This window comes from Pelobates fuscus, chromosome 3 (assembly GCF_036172605.1).
Source record: "Pelobates fuscus isolate aPelFus1 chromosome 3, aPelFus1.pri, whole genome shotgun sequence".
NCBI lineage: Eukaryota > Metazoa > Chordata > Amphibia > Anura > Pelobatidae > Pelobates > Pelobates fuscus.
In genome coordinates, this window is record NC_086319.1 from 228700622 (window position 1) to 228726588 (window position 25967).

Genomic DNA, 25967 nt, shown 5'->3' on the forward strand with positions numbered 1-25967 from the left:
CCTTACATATAAGATACTACTATTTGTAGTAATGGAAAAGGTTGACTTATCAAGAAATACATATTTTCTTAGTCAGCTGTCAACCCATGTTGATGTTGCCTAGCCTGCAACAAACTAGCTTTTTGCTGGCTCGCTGACACTAGAGGTTTCTTCTTTGCTTTACAGTCTCTGAGTACAAAGGAAATTAGTCAGCAATGGACTGTCAAAGCAGAACAGGTGACATAAGTACTCTCTGATCATTCTCAGCATCCTATGTCAGCATCCTATTTGAGTGGCAAGGTCTCTTAAATACATTATGTCTCTTTCCGATGAACATGATGAATGTCCATTGTGTGTATGGTGAGCAAAGGATTTTTGTTTCTTTATTATGTTGAATTATCATGGACACAGTAGAACTCACCTCTTGAGGCTTGCCTTGACGTGGCAGGTGAGCTTATATATTCAAATGGCCATTGGAATAAAACTAAAGAGCCTCCATTTTGTTAAAATGTACATAGGGATTTAGGCCAGAGCGCAGGTAACGTTCTCTTTGTTTTTACTATGTATTTTAAGCTGTTGGATACTAAGCTACTGCTGCTGTAAGCGCGGGGCTTTATATTTGTGACAGTAGAATTCTGACAATTCACATTTATAGCTATTTGTTTGAGGAAAAGTCCTTCCCTTAGCATTGTTATGATAGCGTAACAGTCAGCAACAGACAAATTCTTTCTTGACATCTTAAATGACAAGTTAATATGATGTGTGCTTTTATAAAGGCTCAGAGAGAGTTAGAAAGTAACCGATAAAAGTTCTGAAACCCTAAACTGCAATTGGCTGCAAAGTCACGGCCTCTTATTGATTGATACAAGTAAAAGCTAAATCTGGTTTTACTTTTTCAACCCAATGGTGTATGCCATAAAAGTCTTTGGAGAATAAAAACTACAGTTAAAACTGTCAATCTGTTTTCAGGTCTGAATTCTACATTAATGTTGCATTATTTATTTTTAAAATTTTATTTCAGTATTGTTGAATTTCCAAGTAGAGGCATGTGTTGCAAGACTTTTGCACACCACTTTAATTAACTAAGGGAGTTTATTTAGCGTATTACTTTTGGCCATGTCAGACAAACCTGGGCAAAAATATTACTATAGCAAGAATTCTACTTAATATTGCAAATTATTTTCTTAAATATGTTAAACTTCAAATACTTTTACCATATTTACAATTGTAAAAATAATACAAAATAATCTTTGTAAAGAAAATTAACAAATCATTTTCATTTCTTCTTTTAAGTAATGAAAAGAAAAATAAATTAAACGGTACTTAAAATAATTAAAATTATGTCTAGAGCTATTCTTTAATTATTTGAGCAACCTGTGAATGAAAAATTGGAATGTTTATTATCTATGTAAGAAATTTCCAGACTTAAATAAATAAGAATTGTTGTATAGCATTGATTACTATATAGTTCCAAGCCTGTCAACCCCTATGTGACTTTTTTTTTTTTTTTAATTTGCTTTGAGCTTTTCTGTCATCCAGTTTGGAAAGCTATTCTAATTTAAGATTTCATTATCTTCTTTCCTTCAGCTTTTGAATGGTCTGTCACATGTTATCCTCATCACTATGAGCTAGTCAAGCACACCTGTGATTTGAACTGGAGAGAGAAAGAATATATATTTTCATATCACAATTTCTTTACACTCCCAATGCCATCGAAAAATTTAAATAACCCATGTCATGCTTTGTTTGGGATCTTTTTGTCTCTTGCACTATATTTAATGTCAAAAATGAGTAGGTGATTAAAAATAGCCTCAAATACATAACCTATACTGACAGTTCACATGAAGTAGTGAAGAACTATATATATATATATATATATATATATATATATATATATACTTATACTGTAGAACTATATATATATATATATATATATATATACTTATACTGTATATACAGTATAAGTATATATATATATATATATATATATATATATATATATATATATATATAGTTCTTCACTACTTCATGTGAACTGTCAGTATAGGTTATGTATTTGAGGCTATTTTTAATCACCTACTCATTTTTCTTGCAACTGTAATAGCCAGGAACACGTTTAAAAAACAAACCAAAAAACTACAAAATAGAATTCATTGGCGCTTCATGGAGAGCAGCGAGTAGAACTATAAATCAGAAGGTAATTGTGATCTATTTAGATGTTGTTAAGGATCTAGACATGGGTCTGAAGATTACATTCTTATAATATGCATTTTGTTTTTTAAACAATTTGAAATTTATCCATAGCAGACACTACAAATATAGGTATCCAAGAAGAAAAGAGGCCATGTAATTATGGAGCCATAGAAAAGGGCAAATTATATGAATTAGCAAAGTTTTGGCAGTAGTCTTAGTCATGCTTATATTTATATTTTGCAATGGCTTAATATATAAACATAAATATATGCAAATGGATTAGAACGTTTGCTTGACCAAGGAAATCAATCACATGGAAACAGGAAAAACAATTTATAAAGGACATACCGAATAACAGTAGACATGTCACATCAAATTAAGCATTATCATACATCACAGCAACAAAAATAATATCCAGAAGATGAAATAAAGACATAAATTCAAGAGATTTTATGAAAGGCTACACAATTTATATTTGTTTACAGAAAAGTAGTAAAGGGCTTGGGTTACAGAAAAGTAGTAAAGGGCTTGGGTTATATTGCAAAAAATTTCCCTAGAACTTAAATAAAGAAGATTTCAAGGCACATGTTAATTAACAGAACTGCATAAATAATGTAGGGTTATCAGGCTAGCAGCAGTAAGGCCAATATACAAAATTCATCAAGCATGTGGTATTAGATTTAGTGCATAAGTTCAAAATAACAAATTTCACTAAGACAAGATAAGGCAAGATAACACGATTAACTATGTGAGGATTCATGTGAAAATTCTGTTGCAATTTGGAGTGAAGAAGGGACCTAAGCATTTTGTCACAATGCCCTTGATTTAATAATGTTGGATTAGTTTTCCAAATGATTTAATATTTTTAGACAAACTTTTAAAATTAGTTATTATGGGGGGTGGGGCCTGACCGCCATGTCGAGCAGTCGCACGGTATCTGAGCTCCATGCAGCATCGTGCAATTAACCCAATCTATGGACACTAAACTCCTGACTTTCAAGCGTGACAACACTGCGAGACTCTTGCCCTACATGAGGGTTACTCGCGACATACTTGTGGCCTTATTAGCGGCGGAGGCAGAGGGAAACGGCCGATCTCTCAGTCTCCGACCTACCTAGAAGCAGTAACAGGGCGGTTGAGCCCCAATATTCCTCCCCACTGCCAGTAAGGGTTATCCCAGCACACATCAGCTTTGGGACCTGCTGCAGCACGAGCGTGAAACACGGACACAGAGCGCACAGTCTCACCTAAGATGGCAGCTGCCTCGTGCCCATCGGACCCACTGTCCCACAGCATGTCGGAGCTTGACCGGATCTTTGAGACTTTCTGGGCCAAGCTGGCCAGCAGGTCACACAGTACCACACAAGAGCGGAGACCCGCTGACATACCCCAGCGACCACGAGATGAAGGCACAGCACTGGAGGTCGTGCCGACAAAGCATGCAGGAGGCCTGACAATGAAACGAAAAGGGAGGCCTGAGGGCTGCGCAGATGGTGTTACCTCTCCTCGGCGGCTCCACAAACCTTGGAAGTGGCACTCCACCCGACCTCACCGGGTCAAACAATGCAATAGCGCTCTTGGCGCGAAGCATGACCCCAGGACTCTCCAGGAGCAGCAAGTGCCTTGCCTACCAGAGCAGAGGGCAAGCAAGGCCTCATATTACGGACACCCCACGCAGAGGCAGAGACACAGGCCTCCCAGTAGACAGACAGCCACCAAGAACCGCAGCCACCCCGCAAGGAAGAAAGACCTACACCCACACCAGAAACCTCAAACCCGGGGACCAGCAGTGCTAAACTCCGGCGAGGCCAAAAGCAGGAGAATCCCCCAAGTACCCGCCGTATCAGGGATGACCCTGATTCGGCCACACGACCCAGCTATCCCGTCTGAGAGCGACACCAAAACGAGGCAGAAAGCATGGAGAAACCTGCAGCAGGAGGAGCGGAGCACGGGAACCACGGAGGCCCCGGCTACGGGAGTTGGATGAACATGTCCCAACACAGAACAACTACCCCCCGCAGCATGGACTCTAATGACATAAAGTAATCCCATGGCGGCAGGGTAAGGGCAGCTGTAGCCTTAATACAGCTATTGCTTTCAGGCGCTTCAAAGCCTATTGCGCCTGAAGGGTGTCCGGGACTGTACCTATGGCATAGTGCCTATTTACCAAAAGTAATTCCCGCTAAGCATTCCTCTCCTCCTTTTAAATTTTCATGCATGCTGCCCACTTGCCTTGTCTATGATGCCTCTATGAGTTCACATACCTAATTGAAAACTACATGGCTGGCTGGATAGCGTACATAGAGAATTACCTCTGATAGGCTGTATTAACCCTCGTTTTCCCTCTTCCTTTATGCTTCTTCAACCAGTGCAGCCAGTAATGCTCAACATGTCAGTAGCTATTATAGGCATATAGATACCATAAAAGGCTGAAAAGCATCAGTTCCTGATCTCTTATAATCCTGCCATATAAGCCTGTTTAGCCTTTTATTTTCTTTTTTTTTTTTATAATCTTCAACATGTCTCAGTAGGCGATGGTTTCTAAGAGGCTTCTCTCTATACTCCAGATATGTTTGATAAGCTTGTTATAACTTTACTTAAAAATGTGTGAAGTAATTGTATATGCCATATACCTGTTAAACTATGTATATTACGATCCTTGTTACTGTTGTTGTGGCATAGCAAGAGCGTATGTTTATTATTTGCACCACAAAAATAAAGAATTATAAAATTAGTTATTATTATGAAAATATTTTAATTTTTTAATATTTATATATTTTTATATTTAAAAATTTTTTTTTAGAAGTTTATCCAAAAATATTAAAGCATTTTATAGTAAATTTTTTGGGATTTGATAGATAATACTTACATTTCCCTGATCATTATAAATATATGTATGATAATGCATATTTATATTTAATATCAGGTACTTAGGATAATTAATTGATATTTTCGATTTTAGTGAACAGACTTGAATGTGATCCATAAGACTTTGTCCATCAGAAAGATAAGTACATTTAAATAATTAATGTAATCCCTCTAGAAAACTGTGTTTGACAACTACACATCATTATGTGTCTAATCATCATCTTTCACGTGAGCACATTTTTCCCCACAAGTTTTGCCTTGAGGAACCTGCAGGACATAATTTACAATATATATAATGTAGCATAGGTATTTTGTTAAATAAGCACTTTTTCGAAACGATTACCATGAGATGTACCAAAATCGCAATAATGCATGTATTTGCCAATATGTTTAAAGTTTTTGAATATCTTTCTTATTTTATGACTTTTATGATTGTTATATCTTGTTTAATTAGGAAAACAATGTTTTTTTTTTGCTGTTGAAGAACTATACAAAAAATACTAATTACTAATAAACATTTGCTCAGTGGCTTATGTATAAGAATGTCATGCTTACAGTGTTTAATTCAGATATTGTGAACAATGCCAGTATATATGTAGAATGGTTCAATGGTTTTATATTCACATATGATAGCTTCTTCGTAGAATGCATAGATTCTCAGTAAAATGCCAATATTTATTCAGTTAGATGGTGTAGAAGGGCAACACAAATTCTGATTGACAAATGCTGTCAATGTGATGTTTACAATGTATTTAGTTGTAGGCTGGTGTAAGTAGAAAAAATAATACCATGGCTTTTGTCTTTTATATTTTACATTTGAAATATAATGCAGGATTGTTCCTTTGCTTGTTTGCCATGCGGTTAAATGGAATGAAACAAACACAAAATTAATCAGATTTACCTTTCGAGATACCTACATTTCTTGAACCAGAAGACCAAAAAAAATCAGTAAGTAAGACACTTTCCAATTTTGTCTCAAAGCCTTTTCTCTTGAAAAACAGTTTTCCTGATTGAATGCAGGTCTGCTTCAGCTGAGTTGGTCATGTTAAGAACTAAATTTTTAGTAGAAGACTGCTCAATAACCATGTATACATCCTGATATTAGTTATAGCTTTTCTTTATAGAATATTTGTTTAAAGACATTAGAGTGGTATATTTGATAAAGTATAACAATTTCTTTCTATAACCATGTTGGTCCTGGGCTTCTACATATCCATTACTGACATCAACATTACACTATTGATCAACTCTATATTTAAGACTGTCCCTGCAGTCTCACTGCTCAATTCTCTGACATTTAGGAGTTAAATTACTTTGTTTATGTACCCTAGTCACACCTAGACACTTCCTGAAAGAGGCATCTAATGTTTATACACCTTTTATTGCATATTCTGTTAAAATTAGAATTTATTATATTCTGCTTTTTTAATAGCTTGCTAGACCCTGCAGGAACCTCCTGTATGTAAAGTATGTGTGCAAGGTCCTCACAATCAAATGCCCAGGGAGGGCCGGACTGGCATCTGGTTTCTCTGGCTAAAGGGGCTAACAATAGTTAGAACATACCATGCTGCCCTAATAATGTTTTAGCCCATATTATGCAGGGCTACATGGTATGCCCTAAAGGCATTAACAGGTTAAGGTCAAAATAATGAAACTAAAAAAATTCTCAAGGCCAGAAATGCTTCCAGTTTGGCTACTTTTGCCTTAAATTTTAAATTAACTTTGAATTCACAGTTCTTACTTTAGTGAATAAATCCGAGCAGTGCTATTTAAATTACAGTCAGATATGAAACAATGGACAGATATGCAATCCGAAGCTACCATGGTTTTAAAAAAAAATGTGCATGAGGGAAAATAAAATGGAAGATTCCATTTAATGCATGACATCTAGATTGAACTGACCAGGACTGACCTCTCAAATGCCAGAGTGCCAATTCATAAAATAATTGCCTGGGGGCCCCTTTTCTTCTACCTGTGTCTTCAATTATTTACAGTAATAATCGGCTTCATTCAGTTTCATTCTCATTCCAAACAGAATCTTAATCAAGTTGCCACAGAAAATGAATACCAAACAATTCACTGTTCAATAAATAAGGGTATAATCATAAAAATAAAAAAAAGATCTGTGATAAAAGTTATTCAGTTATATTATCCCCGATTATATTGATTATGTTTCATGATATTATTTATGTCTTTAGTATCAAGCAATGCATGAAAAAAATGAACATTTGTTGATATATTTATAATCAGATAAAACAATTCTATTATTATTTCTATGATAATGAGGATTGAAATCCATCACCCATGAGAAAAAAAATGTTTTTGTTTGCAATAAGAAACAGGATGGAAGGAGGTGGTAATTTGTACAGATGTTAGAATGTACTATACGGTCTAAATATTAAACAGAATGCAGCAGGTGCAATGTGATACTGGGCTGACCAACCAGACAGCCATAACAAAAAACACTGAATAGATTGCTTTCACGTGGCTATAATTAAGCTATGAATCACTTAAAAATACTACACTAAATTCTGAGCTAGATCAGATAAAACTGGTTACATGAAATTATAGTATTAACTGACGTTGCTAAGTTGAACAAAACTATGAAAATGCATGACAAAAACCTATATGAATGGAGCATACAAATCCTTGATTTGCGGGTCACCACACAATTAATAATATGTAATTTGTAGATGTAATCCTTTCAGAAGGTTACTATAGCAAAAAACATTAAGCAGATGCATGCAAATCGTGTTACATTATCTGCTTGTTTTGCACATTAGCTGGCTAACCATTCCAATTCCCGGCCATACTGCACAACTGATGTATCATTCTAATGAAATTAGCCATACTTTTTCCGTAAATGATAATGACCTTTATTTATGTTTCTTCATGTGCCAAAAGAACCTGTGTTAAGGACACATGCTGTAAAGCATAATTCAGAATGATGTCATTACAGTTGCCATGAGACAAACACTGGTGGATAATATTGCAGCAAAATACCAGTATAAAGAAAAATATTGAATATACTGCATACATAGAACATAATACAGTATAATTCTATTTGTTCAGTGGAATTAAACAGAAAGTTACAGGATATTCTAATATATAATTGTAAGCTCCAGAGGAGGATAAATAATATTTTACAAAAAGGATAAAAATGTATACATATAGGGGGCGGAGCCTGACCGGGGAGCTGCACAGACGTGCTTACTCTGAGCTCCGGATCCCGACCACGGTTATCGGCAGAAATCTGCGGTGCATTACGCCAATCCTGCACCCCGGTTCACCCTGCCTTGTTACACTGGGGCAGAGGTACCGGGGGACACCTTCCGAGACAATATGCCCGCTATACCGCTGAACCGGAGGACTGAGGCCTACACCTCACTGGGCTGGCGAGAGACGGGCGCTCTCCCAGCGCACCAAACCATGATGCACCCGCAGTATTGGACCTCCTCCCCCCCCCCAAGACCGGTGGGGGTTATCCCGGTCCTTACTAGCAGATATCATCGACCCACAAACGCTGCAATCGGGGACAATACTCCACAGCATGCTCCGAACCAGCAAGCCGAGTGCCACAAAATGGCGTCCACAAACTTAAACGCTGAGCCTGCTTTCCATCAGCCCCTTCACGAACGTCTGGATGCCCTGCTGCAAAGCTTTTGGGAGAAACTGGAGCAGCAGAAGGCACAACGAACACCCAACCGACAAGAAGTAGGGGAACAGCGGGAGGCCGCGAGACAGAGCGGGCATTCCCCGGGCAATACCGCCATACGCTTACAGGCGGAGTGCCCTTCTAGGCAGGGGCCCAACAGGAGACTCCCTCCTAAACGCCGACCACACCGCAGGAGGGTCGCCCGCCGCCGGCGGCGGAGAATCATCAGGGCCCTCCAAAGCGTCCACAACAGGAAAGACACGGCCCCGAGAGGTATCCGAGTCTGTGGACACAAGGTGTGGGCCCAACTTCAAGCCTGGAGCTGGGGTGAAGCTTCGCGCCGCACTCCAATCACCTCCGTGCTGACCCACCTGACACCTCCGCTGCTGAACTACCGATTATTCCCTTGCTCACCACCAACAATAAGACTGACAGGGATCGGCTGAATGAAACCTAGACCCCAATCATAAAAGGCCAGACCACAAGCTGACGGACACTCAAAACTTGGCGCAATATTACCCAAGCAACCTACCTAAGAGATATGCATAACCTCATGTTTCGTTTTACTATTTACTGCACCTAAGTTTTATCAGTTGTATTTGTATTTTGTGGAGGCATTAGCTGAGCCAGACATGACATTTCCAAGCAACATGTTACTAATCTGAATCTCAGATCCATAGCTTGTATTTTCAACTACAGCTCTGATATGGCTTCAGATTGGGTGTGCATTAGTTTTCTCTCCCCATAGTATTACCCTCGCTAAGCGCATAACTGATCCGCACGCGCCACTGCGACTAAGCAATCTATTGCAAAGCCTGTTTACTTTTACTCTAATCAGCTCTCAGATGCCATAGCCTAGTACTAGCCTGTATTTGAATAATCTGCAAATGCATAATCGCTTTCTACTAACCTGATGTAACTTTACTATTCTTAACATAAAATGAGGCTAACGAATATCTAGAGATGATATGTACTGCATTGTATTTCTCCCGACTTGTATGAAACTTTATCGTCTCCCCTTTTACATTCTGTATCCTCAAAATTTTATGCCTCAATAAAAAAGAGATTTACAAAAAAAAAAAAAAATGTATACATATAAAGCAGAAATAAATCCTACATTATTTGTGGTGATCTCCGTGAAGAACAAGGGTTAAGGAGTTTCACTCTCCCAATAACAATTCACAGCTGTAGGCATACTACCACCCTAAGGATGTAACCCCCCTCCAACTACCACAAAAAAAAGACATCTCCAAGAAGTAAATCATAACTTCATATCTTAGTAGAATTTATTGCAAAATTCCAAAATAAATACAAAAATGGCATAGTACACTAAGAAACCCCAACACTTGAGATGAGAGCTGCCAAACACATTACTTACTAATGGCAGTAATGTAGTTGGACGTACGACTACTACTATAAATTTATACTAATGAGGAACCCATGTTGTTTATGGTTCTTTGCTCTCCATTCTAAGATGTTTCTTTTTTTACATCCCAATCCAGCAAACTTTCAGTTCTTTCTTTGTAATGTTCCTCAAAAACTAAGTATGCAATAACAATTATAATTTTATATACATTATTTCCTGTTTAAAAACATAGATTTTATTCTTCATTTCATTTCCTGCACAGACAGCATTATGACTATGTAAGCTTCCTTAAACACTATATTGATGTGAGTCCCCTCTGTTTGTATGCTATATCATTTACCTATTTTTCTTCTTATAAATACAGAGACAAGGGGAGAATTATCAAAGCATTTTGTTAAAAAAAAAAAGTGGTCTTAAGTAATAAATAGGGAGCAATACCCATGGAAGAATTACTGAATCTACAATGGGGAACCTAATGAAAACCTTGCATTGACATAACTGGGTCCAGGGACCTCTTCAATGAAATATCGAAAAACCAAAACAACTTGCAATAAATAAAATCCCTCAAACATGAAGGACAGAAGAGAGTCCATATACTTGGTAAACAATACAAAATTAGAGGCTTAAAACATATCCACAGACATGTGATACACAATTCTGCTTTAAAAGCCTATAATAAAAGTCATGTTTTAATTCAAGTATATGGGCTCCCTTCAATCTTTTGAGAAATCGTTTTTTTTTTTTTTTTTTTTTATCTGAATTGTAATCTTTACGGAAGGCAGTGGAACCAGCAGACAGATTTCAATGACCCCTCTACTCTTACGTTTTGTATACAACATTTTAGTACAGAACCATATAGCGAAACTATATATATATATATATATATATATATATATATATATATATATATAAAAATATATATATATATATATATATATATATGTGTTTACAAAATACAAATTATGTCACATAATAGGTAGGACAATGGAGGAGGACTCATGTCCCTAGGATAATTTAGCAAAGCCAGCCAATGGTTAAATTAACAGGTTTCTACATTTCCTCGTTCTGATGTGCTACCTTTAAATGTCCCTAGTTGTTATAAGTAGACTTGATGATATACAGTGTTATACATCCCAGTATATCACATGGACAAAGAGGGACACTTTCATTTTAGTTGTGTACGTGGGGGGGTGGTCAGGTGTGGGGCTGTTCTGAGAAATACTGAGGAGTACTTACTAATAATTTATGTCACTAAAATATAATTTACAGACTGCTTTTTAAACAAAATTATTGAAGTTTAATGATAAATTACAGTGGGTGTCACTGGTGTGGAGCTATCTTGTGCACTCAGACACATCAACAATATGTGGATGTGTGCAGTATATAGACAGCTATGTAGACAAAGTCTTCCTAGATGCTCTTGCATGAAGCATGCTAGGATCTACAAAAGGTGCATTGTAGTACACCACCCGTGGAAATTTATTTTAACATATTTAATATTTTAGTTCCTGACAGTTTTTTTTTTTTTTTATATATTTTCTGTGTAAATGTTTAAACAATTTGATTTCATACAATAATGAATGATAAAACTGATGTAATCAGAATTGATATTTACAAAAATATTTGACCATTGCTTCACATTGTGATTTCCATTAAATTAATTTTGGTTATTTTGGTTATTCAATCTTTGTTCTGTAATATGGTATTTAATTAATATTTCTTTTTTAAAGATTGGATAAGTTAAAAAAAACTATTAAATTACAAATGTATTAACAATTTTAAAATATAGTTTAGAAGTATATTATCAATAAATAAGCCTTTTTGTTGTTTTTTAAATTATATATTCAAAACATGACTGGTTTTAGAAAACATATGGACAAACAAGATAAGAATACAAGAATCATTTTGTATACTTCACTAAGGCCATCTTTGCAGGTATTCTAGAATTGCTCTAGAGATACTATTCAAAAGAAAACTATTTTTTTCCTCTTTGTGTAGTTCTGATTATTAGAGAAATAAACAGACTTAACATTAAGAGCTGTTACCACGGAAACCAGTTATAAAGTGGTTCTTAGAAAAAAAAATGCATTAGTATTGCTGCCGCTGAGTTTTCAGACAATGAAAATTCAATAATCAAAAAGTTGGACAAATGTTGTTTTACATTAACCCTTTAAGGTCCAAGGCTCTTTTGAGATGTGACACCCTTGTGTCGAAGACCTTTTTGGCACTTTTGCTATTCATGTATTCTACCACAATTTCACATTTTCTGTTTAAGTTCACCTGTGCATGTTACATATGATTTTAAATGCAAAATACTACTTTATTTTCATACCCTATTTGTGTATATAACATAACATTACATTGTAATAATATCTGAAAATTAAAAAAAAAAGTTTTGCTCAACATTTTCCAGTTTTTGCAATGTGGCAGGGTGCATTATCCCTTTGAAAGAAGCCACTGCCATCTGGGAACACTATTGCAAGGATTGAGTGTAAGTTGTCTGCAACAATCGCTTGGTAGGTGGTACATGTCAAATAAACATCCACATGAATGCCAGGACCCAATGTTTTTGAGCAGAACATTGCCTGGAGCATAACACTGACTCTGCCAGCCTGCCTTCTTCCCATAGTGCAGATAAACAGCGCACATACACCTGACCATGAACCTGATCTAAAAGAAAACATTATTCATCAGACCAGGTAATCTGCTTCCATTGTTCCATGGTTCAGTTCTGATGCTAACATTCTCATTGATGGTGCTTTTGGATGTGGACAGGGGTCATCATGGGCATTCTGACTGGTCTGCATTTACACAGTCCCATACACAGCAAACATTGATGAAATGTGTTTTATGACATCTTTCTATCATGTCCAGCATTAAGTTTTCCAGCAATTTGAGCAACAGCAGCTCTTCTGTGTGATCAGACAAGACTGGCAAGCTTTTTCTTCCCATGTGCATCAATGAGCCTTGGGCGCTTATTCATTGGTTGTCCTTCCTTGTAACCCTTTTGGTAGGTATTAACCAATATATTAACACAAATGCACATGGCCAACACGGCCCACCGTGCCTTTGCCTAGTTTGCCCAATGGCCATTCAGGGCCTGCTCAATATTTATAGCTTAACTAAATGTTTTGTTTTAGGACCCTTTGCATTGTAAGAACTTCTTCATAATATATTCAATAATTGTTCTAGATCTGATTAAGCTGTGCCATTAACAATTATATGAAGAAAAAAATAGAACTCAAAATCAGATTTTTCAACCGGAAATTAGAATCAGTAGATTAAAGCAAATATTTATAAATTACAGATTCATAACTAGGACAGCAGATAATTAATATGCTTCCAACTAATTAATGATAATTATTTGTATATACAGAATTATTTTGTATAATACATGCATGAATGGAAAGATAATTTCAATGTAATTGACAAGATACATCTCATTAAAATATTAGATGTAAAAACATTTGTAGAATTAAAATGCCAAGAATTAAATATCTACTGAATTTATTTAATAATAATGATCATATGGTTTCTTTTTTTTAGGTCAAATTAAAAAGGTTTCATACACTGATGGTTAGAAGAAAAAAAATTATTTAAAGTACTATGTTTTGGAACATAATGTTCATATACATGTTTCTGTATGTATCTGCTAAAAATATTCATATATCTAGAACATTTTTACTTTTGTGAATGAAAGAGCTTTATCAGTATATACAGTAATTAAATATACAAAGATATGTTGCATGACATATACTAGAAGAGATTCGTTTGCTGTTTTATAATTTATTTTTTTCACTCCCCTCAAAATTATAAAAACATAAAAGAAGCAATTTGGATTTTCAAGTTGGAAACAAGCTGCCCCAACAATGATTAACTTTGAATGATACTCCAATCACATTTCATAAAAAAAATATTTAAAGCATATGACCAAGCAATTACCATGCCTGATGAATGAATATCCTAATGTCCGAGCACTAATGTATGGATATTACATATATACATATACATGTGTATATGTAATATTAAAAAAGCAAAGATTGTGGAATTCATGGGTCTTCTAACAAAAAGTGTAACTGTATGTTATGCCTCTGTTATAGCATATCTAAAACAGAGGTATAAAGTACAGTTACACTTTTTGTTAGAAGACCCATGAATTCCATAATCTTTGCTTTTTTAATATATGTACGCATCGGTATATCTATATATTAGTAATCCTGAGATAAGCTCTGCAGCAATCCAAAGCTAATGCATTGAATGAGAGCATCAGCTAACCACTCTCAGACTATGAATTAAGGATTGCAATGCCAGGCTTAGCTTAGTGAAGAGATCTTCTGGCTCTCACTGAGCTGTAATAGAGGTTGGGAGCGGCGCCACATGGTGATCCCAGGAAGTAGTTAGGGTGCTTCAAGTGTACCTTTACCCAGTGTCAGTTTATTTTACACTTACATTTCATTAAAAAAAATATTGCAAACCCACTGTGTCTATAACTATGCAGGTCTAAATCTTTCAAACAAACCTTTTTTTTAAAGGAATTCTGTAGTGTAAGGAATACAAAGTGTGTTACTTATACTCTAGAGCCCTCTTCCCTCTCTGTCGCAAACCCTGAGCTCTACTAGTAGCGATTTCCCTAGGCGGTGAGTTGGCACGCCGCCTACTTTGATGTCATCCAACAGGGGACTAGTGTGCATGCCGCAAGCGCATTAGGCCCTCCCATTAGGAAAGCATTGCTTCAGTATTTTCGACTGAGATTTTACTGACGCTGGCTGTCTCCATGCAAAGTGTGAGGACATCCAGCGTCAGTTAGGCAACCAACTAGAGGAAATGCTTCTAGTGGCTGTCTAATTGACAGCCACTAAAAGCAGTCTTAATCCTGCAATGATAATTTTTTAGCAATCATAATTTACCTGCAATCATATTTTTCTTTCTGATAATACATGATGGTAAACAATTACATGTTTAGTGATAAAATTATGTATACTAGCATTTGCTTATCTCCATACATTGCATTTGGTATTTTGATAATTCCAAAATGGCTAATTACATTTATCAGAACCTTTAATTAGCATAACACTTTTTTGAACTGCTAAGCAATTACATAGAGTATTCAGTTACATAACATCAAAAGTAAAATTTACTGAACTGAAGATTTAAATATATAATTAAAAGGTTTTTAAACTTACAAAAGAAACGTCTAAAACATTTAAAATCTGTTAAAAAAAAATGTAAGGGTCACAATAAAAAAAAAAATACTATTTAGTACATATATCATCATAGCAATAGGTGTCTGAGCTGTGATTGCAAGTTACTTATATCCTGCAATAGGTTAACGCTTTTTTTGCTACATTATTTGAACTGTTTAGAAATACCTGGAATTGTAAGTTACATTTTTGCACTGGACTGTTAAGACATTTGGACATTAAGACTTTTATCTATTAATTTTATGTACTACTGGTACGAATTGGGCATAATTACGTATTTTTTCTCATAAGACATCTATCTTTATATTTTATAATTTTTTATTGTTTGATATTATTACTGTAATTTTAGCTATTCCTATTTACTCTGAGTTTCAGAACCTGGTTTTATGGTCAGTTTGACTCCATTCATATTAGTGATATGTGATCCTTCATCTCATATCCCCATTTAATGGTCTTTTAAGAGCCCAGCCACTCTATGTGGTAACAGTGGGATATCACACCTTTCTATCATTGTGTTACAAAAATGAGCAATCCATAGTTTCCATCTGGTAAGGGGCCCACTCCAAAGCCAATGTGGTTGGCTTTAGGGAGATATTTATAATCCCCCTTAGAAGGTCCCCAGAGTATAACAACCTTTAGATTGTAAGCTCACGGGCCATCTAGCCAAGCACTTTTTATAAAAGAGCTCCAATGGCTAGATATCAGCTTACGGGCAGGGCTCTCTTCCCTCTTGTATTTGTCTGTGTATATTGTACGTTTCTCCACTTATTGTACAGCGCTGCAGAATCTGTTGGTGCTTTATAAATAGCAATAATAAATAAATAAATAAATTGAGGATGAGTATAGACTATGACACATACGTTTAATAAACTATATTTGAAGATGACTTAAAAAAAATATGTACCACAGTACAGAACAACTCAATGACACTAATAATAATAAAATAAATTAACTTACAGCCCTCATAAATGTCTGTAGGAATGTGAACAGCAGAATGCTGGTAAGAGGTTTCTCTCCGAAAGACAGGATCATCCTGAAACACTGGCTTGATTTTTTGACTTCCAGTATCACTTTCATTCTTCTCCGACTTTGTAAAAAACACAAGAAAGAAAATATTAGAAGAAATTTTATATTGTATTGTAACACAGAATAGTGCATTGTAAGATTAGCTGACTGCTTGCATGTCGGAAAACTTCATAGACTTAACTGTGCTATACTACTATTGTGACAAGGTCAGTAGGTTTAATAAGATTACTTAAGCAACATATTACTGATAAGTATTCAAAATCATCAGTTGTAGTTAAGATTCTTTGCTGTTGAGGCAAAAGAAGCCAACGATCCATATTGAAATGATTTTCAATTGGGCCTTAAATGGCATATTTTTCCCTGTAAGCCCTAAAAAATTTTAACATAGAGTTAAGAGGATTTAGCTTTAAAAAATTAACTCAAACTACCCGATATATAACACTCACTACACTGACACCCTCTGACATTTCCCCATAGAATGAACCGATTGTGTGTAGAGGGAAATAATCAAAGACAGGGCCCAGATTGACATGGGGCTAAAGAAGCTCCAGCTCTAGACCCATGTTTATAGTATGTCCAATTTTCTGCTGCATTCAGTAAATTCAGAAAAGAGCTGTGGAGCTTGCACAATTAGGCTAGGTTATGAGATGGAGAAGAGAGAGTGAACTTAGGATATGTGTAGACTTGAAAATGCATCCTGGAAATGTCCCTCAAGCAGCAGCTCCACCAGTTACAAGACACTTGGGATGTATGACTGTGTTTGATCCATCATAATCATCATCACCAGGCCCATCAGGCTCTTAATCCAGCATTGACCTGAGGTTCCTAAAGTCCCTAGGCCATTATGGTGTGACCTTGCAACTTAAAGCACCAAAGTGATGCCTAGTCCCTCATGAATTAAATAATACAACCCATTTTCTTTCTACTGAAATATACCTTACCATCTTTAGAATTTCTAGTAAAATACATCAAAACACTGCAATGTGATGGGGTGGGTGTGGGGGGGTCAAGATTGGTGTTTCCATTCAAAATGTTGTTAAGCTCATAAGCACATAGACGGTTTATATTTAGATTACATAACAAAAAGCTGAATTTATGGTTAGCCTATTTGTACATAAAATATAGCTTATATTTAAAAAATTAGTATTAAAATTACAATTAATATCATTATTTGAAATGCAATCTGATACACTTAACTATTATTTTTCAGAATCAATACACTTCCACACACTATTTGTTGTACAACAAATTCTCATTTTCGATTACATTTAAAATTATTTGACCTTTTCCACCAGGACCCTTTAGTTTCATATAGATTCCATATATAGAGATCTATTCACATAATATAATCTGGTTATACTCCGAAACACATAAACTTTTACGTTTTTTTTTTTTTTACGGTTAGTGTGTATTGATTTCTTATAGATAAAATTTCAAGTACATTTAATTATTGATGAGTGGGTAGGTGTCTGGAGGTTAAAAACAACATCAGCCATCATTGCTAGAGGGCTCCTCTCTTGAGATGACTAGAGATATTGCCTATGTGCCTAGAAATAGATCTTTGAGACGGGGTCAATATTTATTTCCTTTGTTTGGTATCCGAGGGGCAAGGTCTTTAAAAAACATTTGAAAAATAACCAGCTAAGGTCCAAATTATTGATGTATTCTCTACTAATGTACTGTGTACTAATAGATGAATGCTCTTACTACTGTTTTCACAAGTCCTGCTAGTATTCTTTGTTATTTATATATTGCATGTGTGTCTCTCTTTTTTCAAGCATAAAGCTTCCTATCTCTTCAAACATTTTTGCATAGTGTTAAATTAAAAAACAAAACAAAAGAAATTGGAAAAATGTAATATGCATTGGTTGTATAACAAATAGATTCTGTATAGAGTCAACTGAGTGATTACTGTATCTCTTACACATTAGCATTATCTGTTCTTAGGTATGCCTGTAAATGTCCATAAAAGTAGCCTTCCACTACAGTGAAAACAATTAAAATTAAACTGCAACCAATTTTTCTCCAGAGGCAGAAACTAAAATTCAATCAATAATGGCACAGCATACTCCTACAGGGGGCCGGACCAATGATTATTTTTTTTTATGTATTCAATGTCGACAAAGTCTCATACTTAATCGTATTTACTAGGCAATGGCAGTTAAGGAAGCATTTAAATCACTGAAATAAAAGGGATCAATCATTTCCATAAAAAAGGTATAACTATATTTCACATTATGTCTATATAGTGACATCTATCATACGGCAAAGAGAGACATAAATAGAAACATGTTTTGTTAAGTCACCTTTCGTATACTTTTCAATTATCAGGGTCTTTATTTTTTTAACAATTTCTTGGCTTATGCTGTGACAGGAGATAGGCCATGGATAATAAAGTATTTATCTGTAAATATCTGTCTAGCTGTATGATGGCTATACAACCTTGCATAGATAACACCTTGGAAGTTGGAATTTTACATTAATTTTGCTGAAAATTGTGTTGAACATAATTTTAACTTCAGTGAGGACTTAGATGTCTGACCAGTCTCACAAGTCAGTTATTCTACTTTTTGTTTTGATACAAAATTATAGTCACATTTATAGACATTGAATGCAATTCCTATTAGTCACATATTGATTTTTTATGGGAGCCTTTCAGAGGTTGTGAGTACTTGTATGGCATACATACATGTGGCATGTGTGTGTGCAGAGGTGTATATGAGTAGGTTGTGTGGTCACAGGATGGTATGGATGCATGTGTGTACATATAGGGTGCATACGGAAATTCCAGGATTACACTTCTACACCTCCCCAATTTCTTCTTTATTGTGTCTATCTATCCGTCTCCCTGTCTGTTGTGTCTTTCACCACCTCCTCTATTCCAAATAAATGTTAAAAAAAAAGAACATAGTCTTCTGCTCCCTGACTTTAGTAAGTATGTACATTATTAAGCAGCAGCACTATTCACGCTGAATACAAAACAAAAGAGTGAACACAATGTTAGACAGTCGCACATTTGAAATTAGAAATAAAATAGAAACTCTTCTCTCATTTTATCATTTAAAATAAATGCTAAACATTTAAAATAAGATAAAAGAATTACTCAGCAGTCTATACTAAATGAGTGCAACGAATGCTTTCAAAGTCATTTCATTTGCTTTAAAAACGAGCATGCATACACATTGTTAATTTTAGTCAATTTATTATGGCTGCACGGTTGCTGCAGGTTAATACTAACAAATGGGATCCGCATCAGAATTGGACACTAATAGCAAAATGAGTTTGTGCAGCACATCACTGGTGCTGTGAGAGTCTCTAGTGACCACCTCTACACCCAAGAAATAGAAAATCAATTATCTGTGATGATGCTCTAAATGTAAGGGCCTCTTTAGCAGGGCTAGGAAGATTAAACCAGCTGCTCCTAGGGAGATTTTTTTTTTTTTTTTTTAAAGACACAACATGGTCTAAGCAATTACCACTGGTGTACAGAGGAGCAAATACATGGAAAATGTAAACAGAAATTATGTTTCTATCCATTTTTTAAAATTAATTCAATTTAACAAATAACCCTTTTATATCTATAAGGGTCATGCAGTGTCAAACTAATGTGGCTCAGAACTCCAAGAGGTAACTATTCAAACGAAAGAACATGTCTAATCAAAGCTGACTGTTCAGCATTCTAATGAACGCAGATAAAATGCCTAGAACTGTAAGATATGTTAGGGATGCATGAGCTGAACATTTAAGTGTACCCTAAGGTTGATGAAAAGGCCAAGGGAAAGCATAGTCTTTTAGCTTTAGCAATAAATATAAAAACAGCCAAAACAAGCATACGTTAGAAATAAAAGTGTGACTACATTCTGAGCACCCTACTTCTCCTGTATGTTATAGTATGTATGGTGTATTTGCTATACACATTTTTAATTGATCACTATAAAAAAAATATCAGCTGTCAAAACCATATAGTAAAACTTTATTGGAGAACAAATAGAACATGAGTCCAATATTTCCTATAAAACCAGAAACAGAACTGGGAAAGCCTTTAAAATTCATATTATTATTATTTATATAGCGCCAACAAATTCTGCAGCGCTGTATTTTCTAACTCTATTTAGCCATCATCAGGATTATTCACTAAATTGATAATTCATAGAGAATTTCAAATGTAAAAATGTAAGGTCAAAATATTGTTACCTAAAAAACATATACAGAAGATCTCTCTTTCTCTGTACACACACACACACACACACACACACACATATATATATATATATATATATATATATATTCAGGGCCCTATTTAGCATTGTAATGCAGAGAGCCCCAGATGGAATTTTGTTCCTCAAGTAAGTGAGTTAATCTCATAATAGCAGACATTAGGCTTTTAGAGTAGGATCTGTCAAAGATGGGGTACATTGACATTGTGGCAGGCTTATGCATTGTATGGTCATATACTGTAACTTAAACCCCATTATTTTTGCCTAGATTAAGTGTTTAAAAAAAAAAAATACATCTGTGAGCTTTGAAGTTGCTGTTTAGTGAATATGTGAGTGTGTTCTTGTATATTGCAATTAATTGTATATTGCAATTAATTGGAAAGATGAATATACCTAAGCATTCCTTTAAATACCAACAACTGTATCCCTGCTGGACACAAACAAACGATGGGGTGGGAGAAGAGGCTATGTTTTAAAAAAAATATATATAAACAGAGATAGAAAACATTGAAAGCCAAAATGCTAAATAACTATTTTTGTATAGGATTTATAAAGGACTGAATACGGATTTGGGTTTCATGACACTTTATCAAAGCTTTCCATGATCATCCCCTCCAGTGTTTTGTAAACCTATTTTTCCTATGTACTTTTCTTAGTGTGCACATGTTCATGCACTGCTGACACATACAGTCCTATTAATGCTGTATATGTCTGTCAGCATTTCCCAACATTCAAGGCAATCTGAGAGCAATTGCATGTCAGCTCTTATCCTGGAGTCATTACTATCATTGCTTAGCTAGAAATCCAGGTATATATATATATATATATATATATATATATATATTTACATACTGTGATCTTTAAGAAATAACATACTAAGACAATGACTTGTGCTCAAGGGACTCGTGTTTCTGTGACTGTCTGAAAGCGTCAGTTGGCTTGCTGGTACCTATAAACATACTATAAGGACAGTATTCTACACTTTGAGTTTTGTTGCACATTGTTTAACATTTAATATTTTTATAACATATAAGCCCTTCATTAATTTTTATTGTAGGTTCAGTTACAACAAAATATCTGCGTTACTTATGTTATAAATTAGGAAGATATATTTAACTTCTCATATTAACAAACAACCCAAAGTGTAAATGTGCTAATGATGAAAAAAAGCCTTCAACAACTCTGTTTACAAAGCAAGATACTGAGTTAAGCTACCATTGATTGCATTGGAGCAAGCAACCTACGTCACCATTTTAAACTAGCTTGTGTTAACAGGATAAACACAGACAGATTCGGTGAAGTAGCTTTTTTTTTCACAACATTCTAATGAGCAGTAGCTTTTTTGACCACTTGGTGGAGCATGGGACTACTAACTTTAATGACTTGTTAATAAAAGTTTCTAAAATTATAACTCTGGCACTGACAGAAAGCAATAACAAATACAGTGACATTAGTAACGTCATTTATTCCTTTGTTTAACATTTTTTATTGCAACATTTTTTTTTATTTCCATACAAGGTATTCATAAAATTCTAAAGGTTGCATTATAGTTGATTTAAATTTAATTTTGTTTAACAAGTGCACAATGCTCAAAGTATTATTTTCTTGCTTCTGAAGGCAAGATTCGTTTTCAGCTTTTTTTTATAACAAAGGATTTTGAGTCCTCTTTTTTTTTTTAAGCTATGGAGACTAAAGATCCATCTATGGTATTGATTTTTTATGTTAGAAATTGATTGAGGAAAATGCAATTCAGAATTTCTCAAGACAATAACTGATTCTATTTTTAATCTCAAAATAAAAGTTTCTTTAAAAAAACATTCCATTTATCCCTATTTTTTAATTCTTTACCAAAGTTTTAGAAACATAAAGATTTGAAATAAATAAACTGAATGCCTCTGATCTGATGCAAATGTCCAACTCCTGAAGCTTAACATGTACATGACATTCTCACTAAATCTGGTTAGTGGACCTTTAAGAGTCCAGGGCTCAGTGAAAGGGCTTTATGGGTCAAAAGAGCTTCTCCCAGCAGGGTATAAGAACAGGGCATGTGGAACTCTAAGACCCATCGATATGGTTCAATTAGAGAGCCAGCTGAGTGCCTTCTCAAAGGATAGAAGCCAAGTGAGATGTTTTCGTGAGGCTGGGGCACACCCAGCCCAGTAGGCTAATTGGTTGTTCTTAACCTATTGTACTATAAGGTCCAAGGGAATATTTCAGGGGTTTAAAACTCAATGAGCTTGTTTATAAGACAAGCTTCCTGTGTTTTTATGGGTAGTGCCAAGGTGAAACTATAATGGCAAAGTATATTATCGCTTTCTGAGACATCTCGGTGCATTATGAGTTTTTCTTGTAGGTAGACAATACTAGTTGCCAAGAAAAAGAGTAGTGAGGAAACAAGTAAATGTAAGCAACAAATACAAGAAAATACATTACACTTATGATAGCACCTGCAAAGACATCCACACTTAGCATTCCTTGTATCGCCACTCAGCAAAGTTTTACGCCCAGCACACTGGGTTACTTGGATCCAAACCCCTTCTTTCGTTCTTCAACATACAACAGGGATTAATAGCAACTTACTGCCCTCAGAAACACTAGACCCTGTCCACCCTTGACTATTCAGGTTTATTGAAGGTAGAGTTAAAAAAGTTATGTGCATATGCTAAGTGAGAGTTCATGTCCGCTTGGTTGGTTCTTCTTATCTCATCATCCTATTCCTTTCAGACATGCAATATACTGTCTAGCATCAGATGAAAATCTTGTATTGCCACATACTTATTTTACCACACTCTTGCTTGACTGTGTATCATTTAACTAAAAAACGAGGCAGTCTCACTTGTTTTTTACTGAAAAACATGATTATCTATGACAATGCAAATAATGTATATCTCCCATGCCTCTACAATAAAAAGAGTATTAAAAAAAAAGAAAGAAAAAAACAGTTTCCAAAATACATGAATTCTGTTGGTTATTTTTGGAAACCATTTGGTAGTGAAGGGGTTTATAAGCGGCAAACACACGTATGTCTTCCTCTTTAACACATAGTTTCCAAAACTTTAAACAAAAATGTGTTCATATAAAAATGACATATGTTCTACAAAATACAGTTCAAAAAGTTTATAAGCTTAAAGCACCTTCTTATAGAGAGCGTTTGATTTCACATAGCTTCTTCTCTGTATGTTTCTGAGATGCAAAGGACAGAGCTTAGAACAATGATTGACAATGAGCTAACATGGAGACACCCAGTTGCAGGATAACGATTTGTAGATTTCTACATTTAATTTTATTTTTATTCACATATATACATATTTGTTAAAGGCAGAAAACATTAAGCATTCTATGTAGATGTGGTTTTAAAAATTCTGGGAAGTGACAGTTCCTCTTTAATACACCATCTTAGCCCTTAACAACGTTACTTTAGATAACATTCTCCAAGGCTTGGATATATCCTAAAATAAAGTAGTCTTTAAAAAGTCAGCTATATGCATAAAATAGGATATTGCATACACATGGGAGGAGAAAGAGAGTTACATTCTAAACTATATTAGACAAACTTCCTTTGGAGTATCATAGATCAGTATAACATATTTTGTGCACAGTTTGTAGTATAATATATGCACTGTGATTTTATTTATTATAAAACATTACAGTTTTTGGTAAATTCATATCCATGATACATTTCATTTGTGCCAACTACAGTGGGCAGATCTTTCCATATACCCGCTACTGGAATGACTGTGAATAGAGAACATATATGGAATAATTTAAGCTCAAGAGAATTAACATGCCACCTTACAATGATAGCAAGAACAGGGACAAATACCAGCTGTGCTCAGTAATTCTAATATCATTTTGAATATATACCAGTCAAACAATCAGTCTTCTGTGCCCAACTATGGCCACACTGATTCAGGAAGGGCTGTTATTCATTTAATTGATTTTAGCAATCTCAACTCAATTACTGTTTAGCTAGCATCAGTCAGCAAGATGATTACTTTGGAGTAAATATGCTTAGATTACATCTCTCTTCAAAAAAAGTGTAATTTTCTCATCGATTCTATTGGGATGAGAAGAAAAATCCAACCTTTTGCCATTTGATTTATATATTTAAAAAGACTTGCAATTTCCCCCTGTGCCCGTGGCAAGGCGAGAATGGATTGCAGTGCTTCATGGTGACACATTTCATAGGTGTGAATTGTATTCATTTACAGTGTCATATGTGTCAGAAACTTGACAGAGACTTACTTACAAGTAATGTTCATCTTTCAATCCCAAGCAATACAGAAGATGATGTCTCAGACATGCCTTTAATCTAACATGGCATATAAAGATCGGTGTTTCTACTGCACAGCTAAGGAAAACCTACTTAAAACAGAATGTATTTGCTTAGAAAAGTAGAAAAAAAATAAACTAAAAAAATTCTTGAAGTTGTTTGTCTGAATATTATTTATGAAAATTGACTATCCAAGCAACCTGATAATGCAGTTATTATTATTATTATTATTATTATTATTATTATTATTATTATATAACACAATATTATTATTTTTATTTTATCAGAAGAGTACAAGGAACTTTATCATATATCATTTACAGCATTTTTCAAATATAACAGTATCTTCACTTTTATTAGACTTTAAACTCATTAAGAAGACATTTCCTTCCCTTTTATACCTACAGATATAAACATATTATTTTAACATCAATTAGCTAATGTTATCTGTTCAGATGCCAAAGAAACAGGATTGTTGCAGTACACAGTGTACTTTTTTCACTGGCCTATAAATACATATTAAATGACACAATGTCAAGAGTTTCCAATCCACTCAATTTGATGAAATTTAACATTTGTAATTTAAGACACAAGTGATTTACTGATTTAATGGTGTGGTGCCCTGAGTAGCAGATCATAGTTCTGAGAATGAGAGATGCAAGGGCAAGAGTGACAGTAGGTAAGCAGAATAAAATCAGAGACTTCCATATAATTAAATATCTATGTAATACAACTAGTAAGAGATGGAGGTTTATAAAGGCACAGAGATATTTGCATACCTGTACAAATTCAAAAATTAAATATGGTGGACAAAAGTGTGTGTGTGTGTGTGTGTGTGTTTTCATTATTTATTCTGTTTTTTTTTTTTCAATTTCACTTATTTGATGTAATTTGCAAAAATGTTCCTTTCTGTTTTTCTTTTTTTTAGGAAGTATATATTTTTTTAAGAATATCAATTTTTTTTATATTCTTTCAAATATAAACTTCTGAAAAAAATAATTTTCCGAATGCCTCTTGACATAAATGACAAATTCATCAATAATGCAAACATCATGTCGTTTTCTAGTAATAATAAAGCCCATTGCATTCAGCCATTTTGTTTTTTTTTTAAATTTCACAATAAAAGCTTTATAGTTTTATTTTTGAAATTTCCCACCCTTCTAAACTAACACTTTTTAAGATTTCCATA

At 34.7% G+C, this 25967-nt stretch overlaps 1 protein-coding gene across 6 annotated transcripts in view; it reads right to left on the reverse strand.

Annotated features, from left to right (window-relative positions):
* Positions 1-25967, reverse strand: part of CACNA2D1 (calcium voltage-gated channel auxiliary subunit alpha2delta 1) — a 699121-nt gene that overhangs the window by 291985 nt on the left and 381169 nt on the right. For all 6 annotated transcript variants that reach the window (XM_063448181.1, XM_063448183.1, XM_063448182.1 and 3 more), the window contains one exon: positions 16220-16349. In XM_063448181.1, the coding sequence (XP_063304251.1) occupies positions 16220-16349 (130 nt within the window). The remainder of the gene's footprint in view (positions 1-16219; positions 16350-25967) is intronic.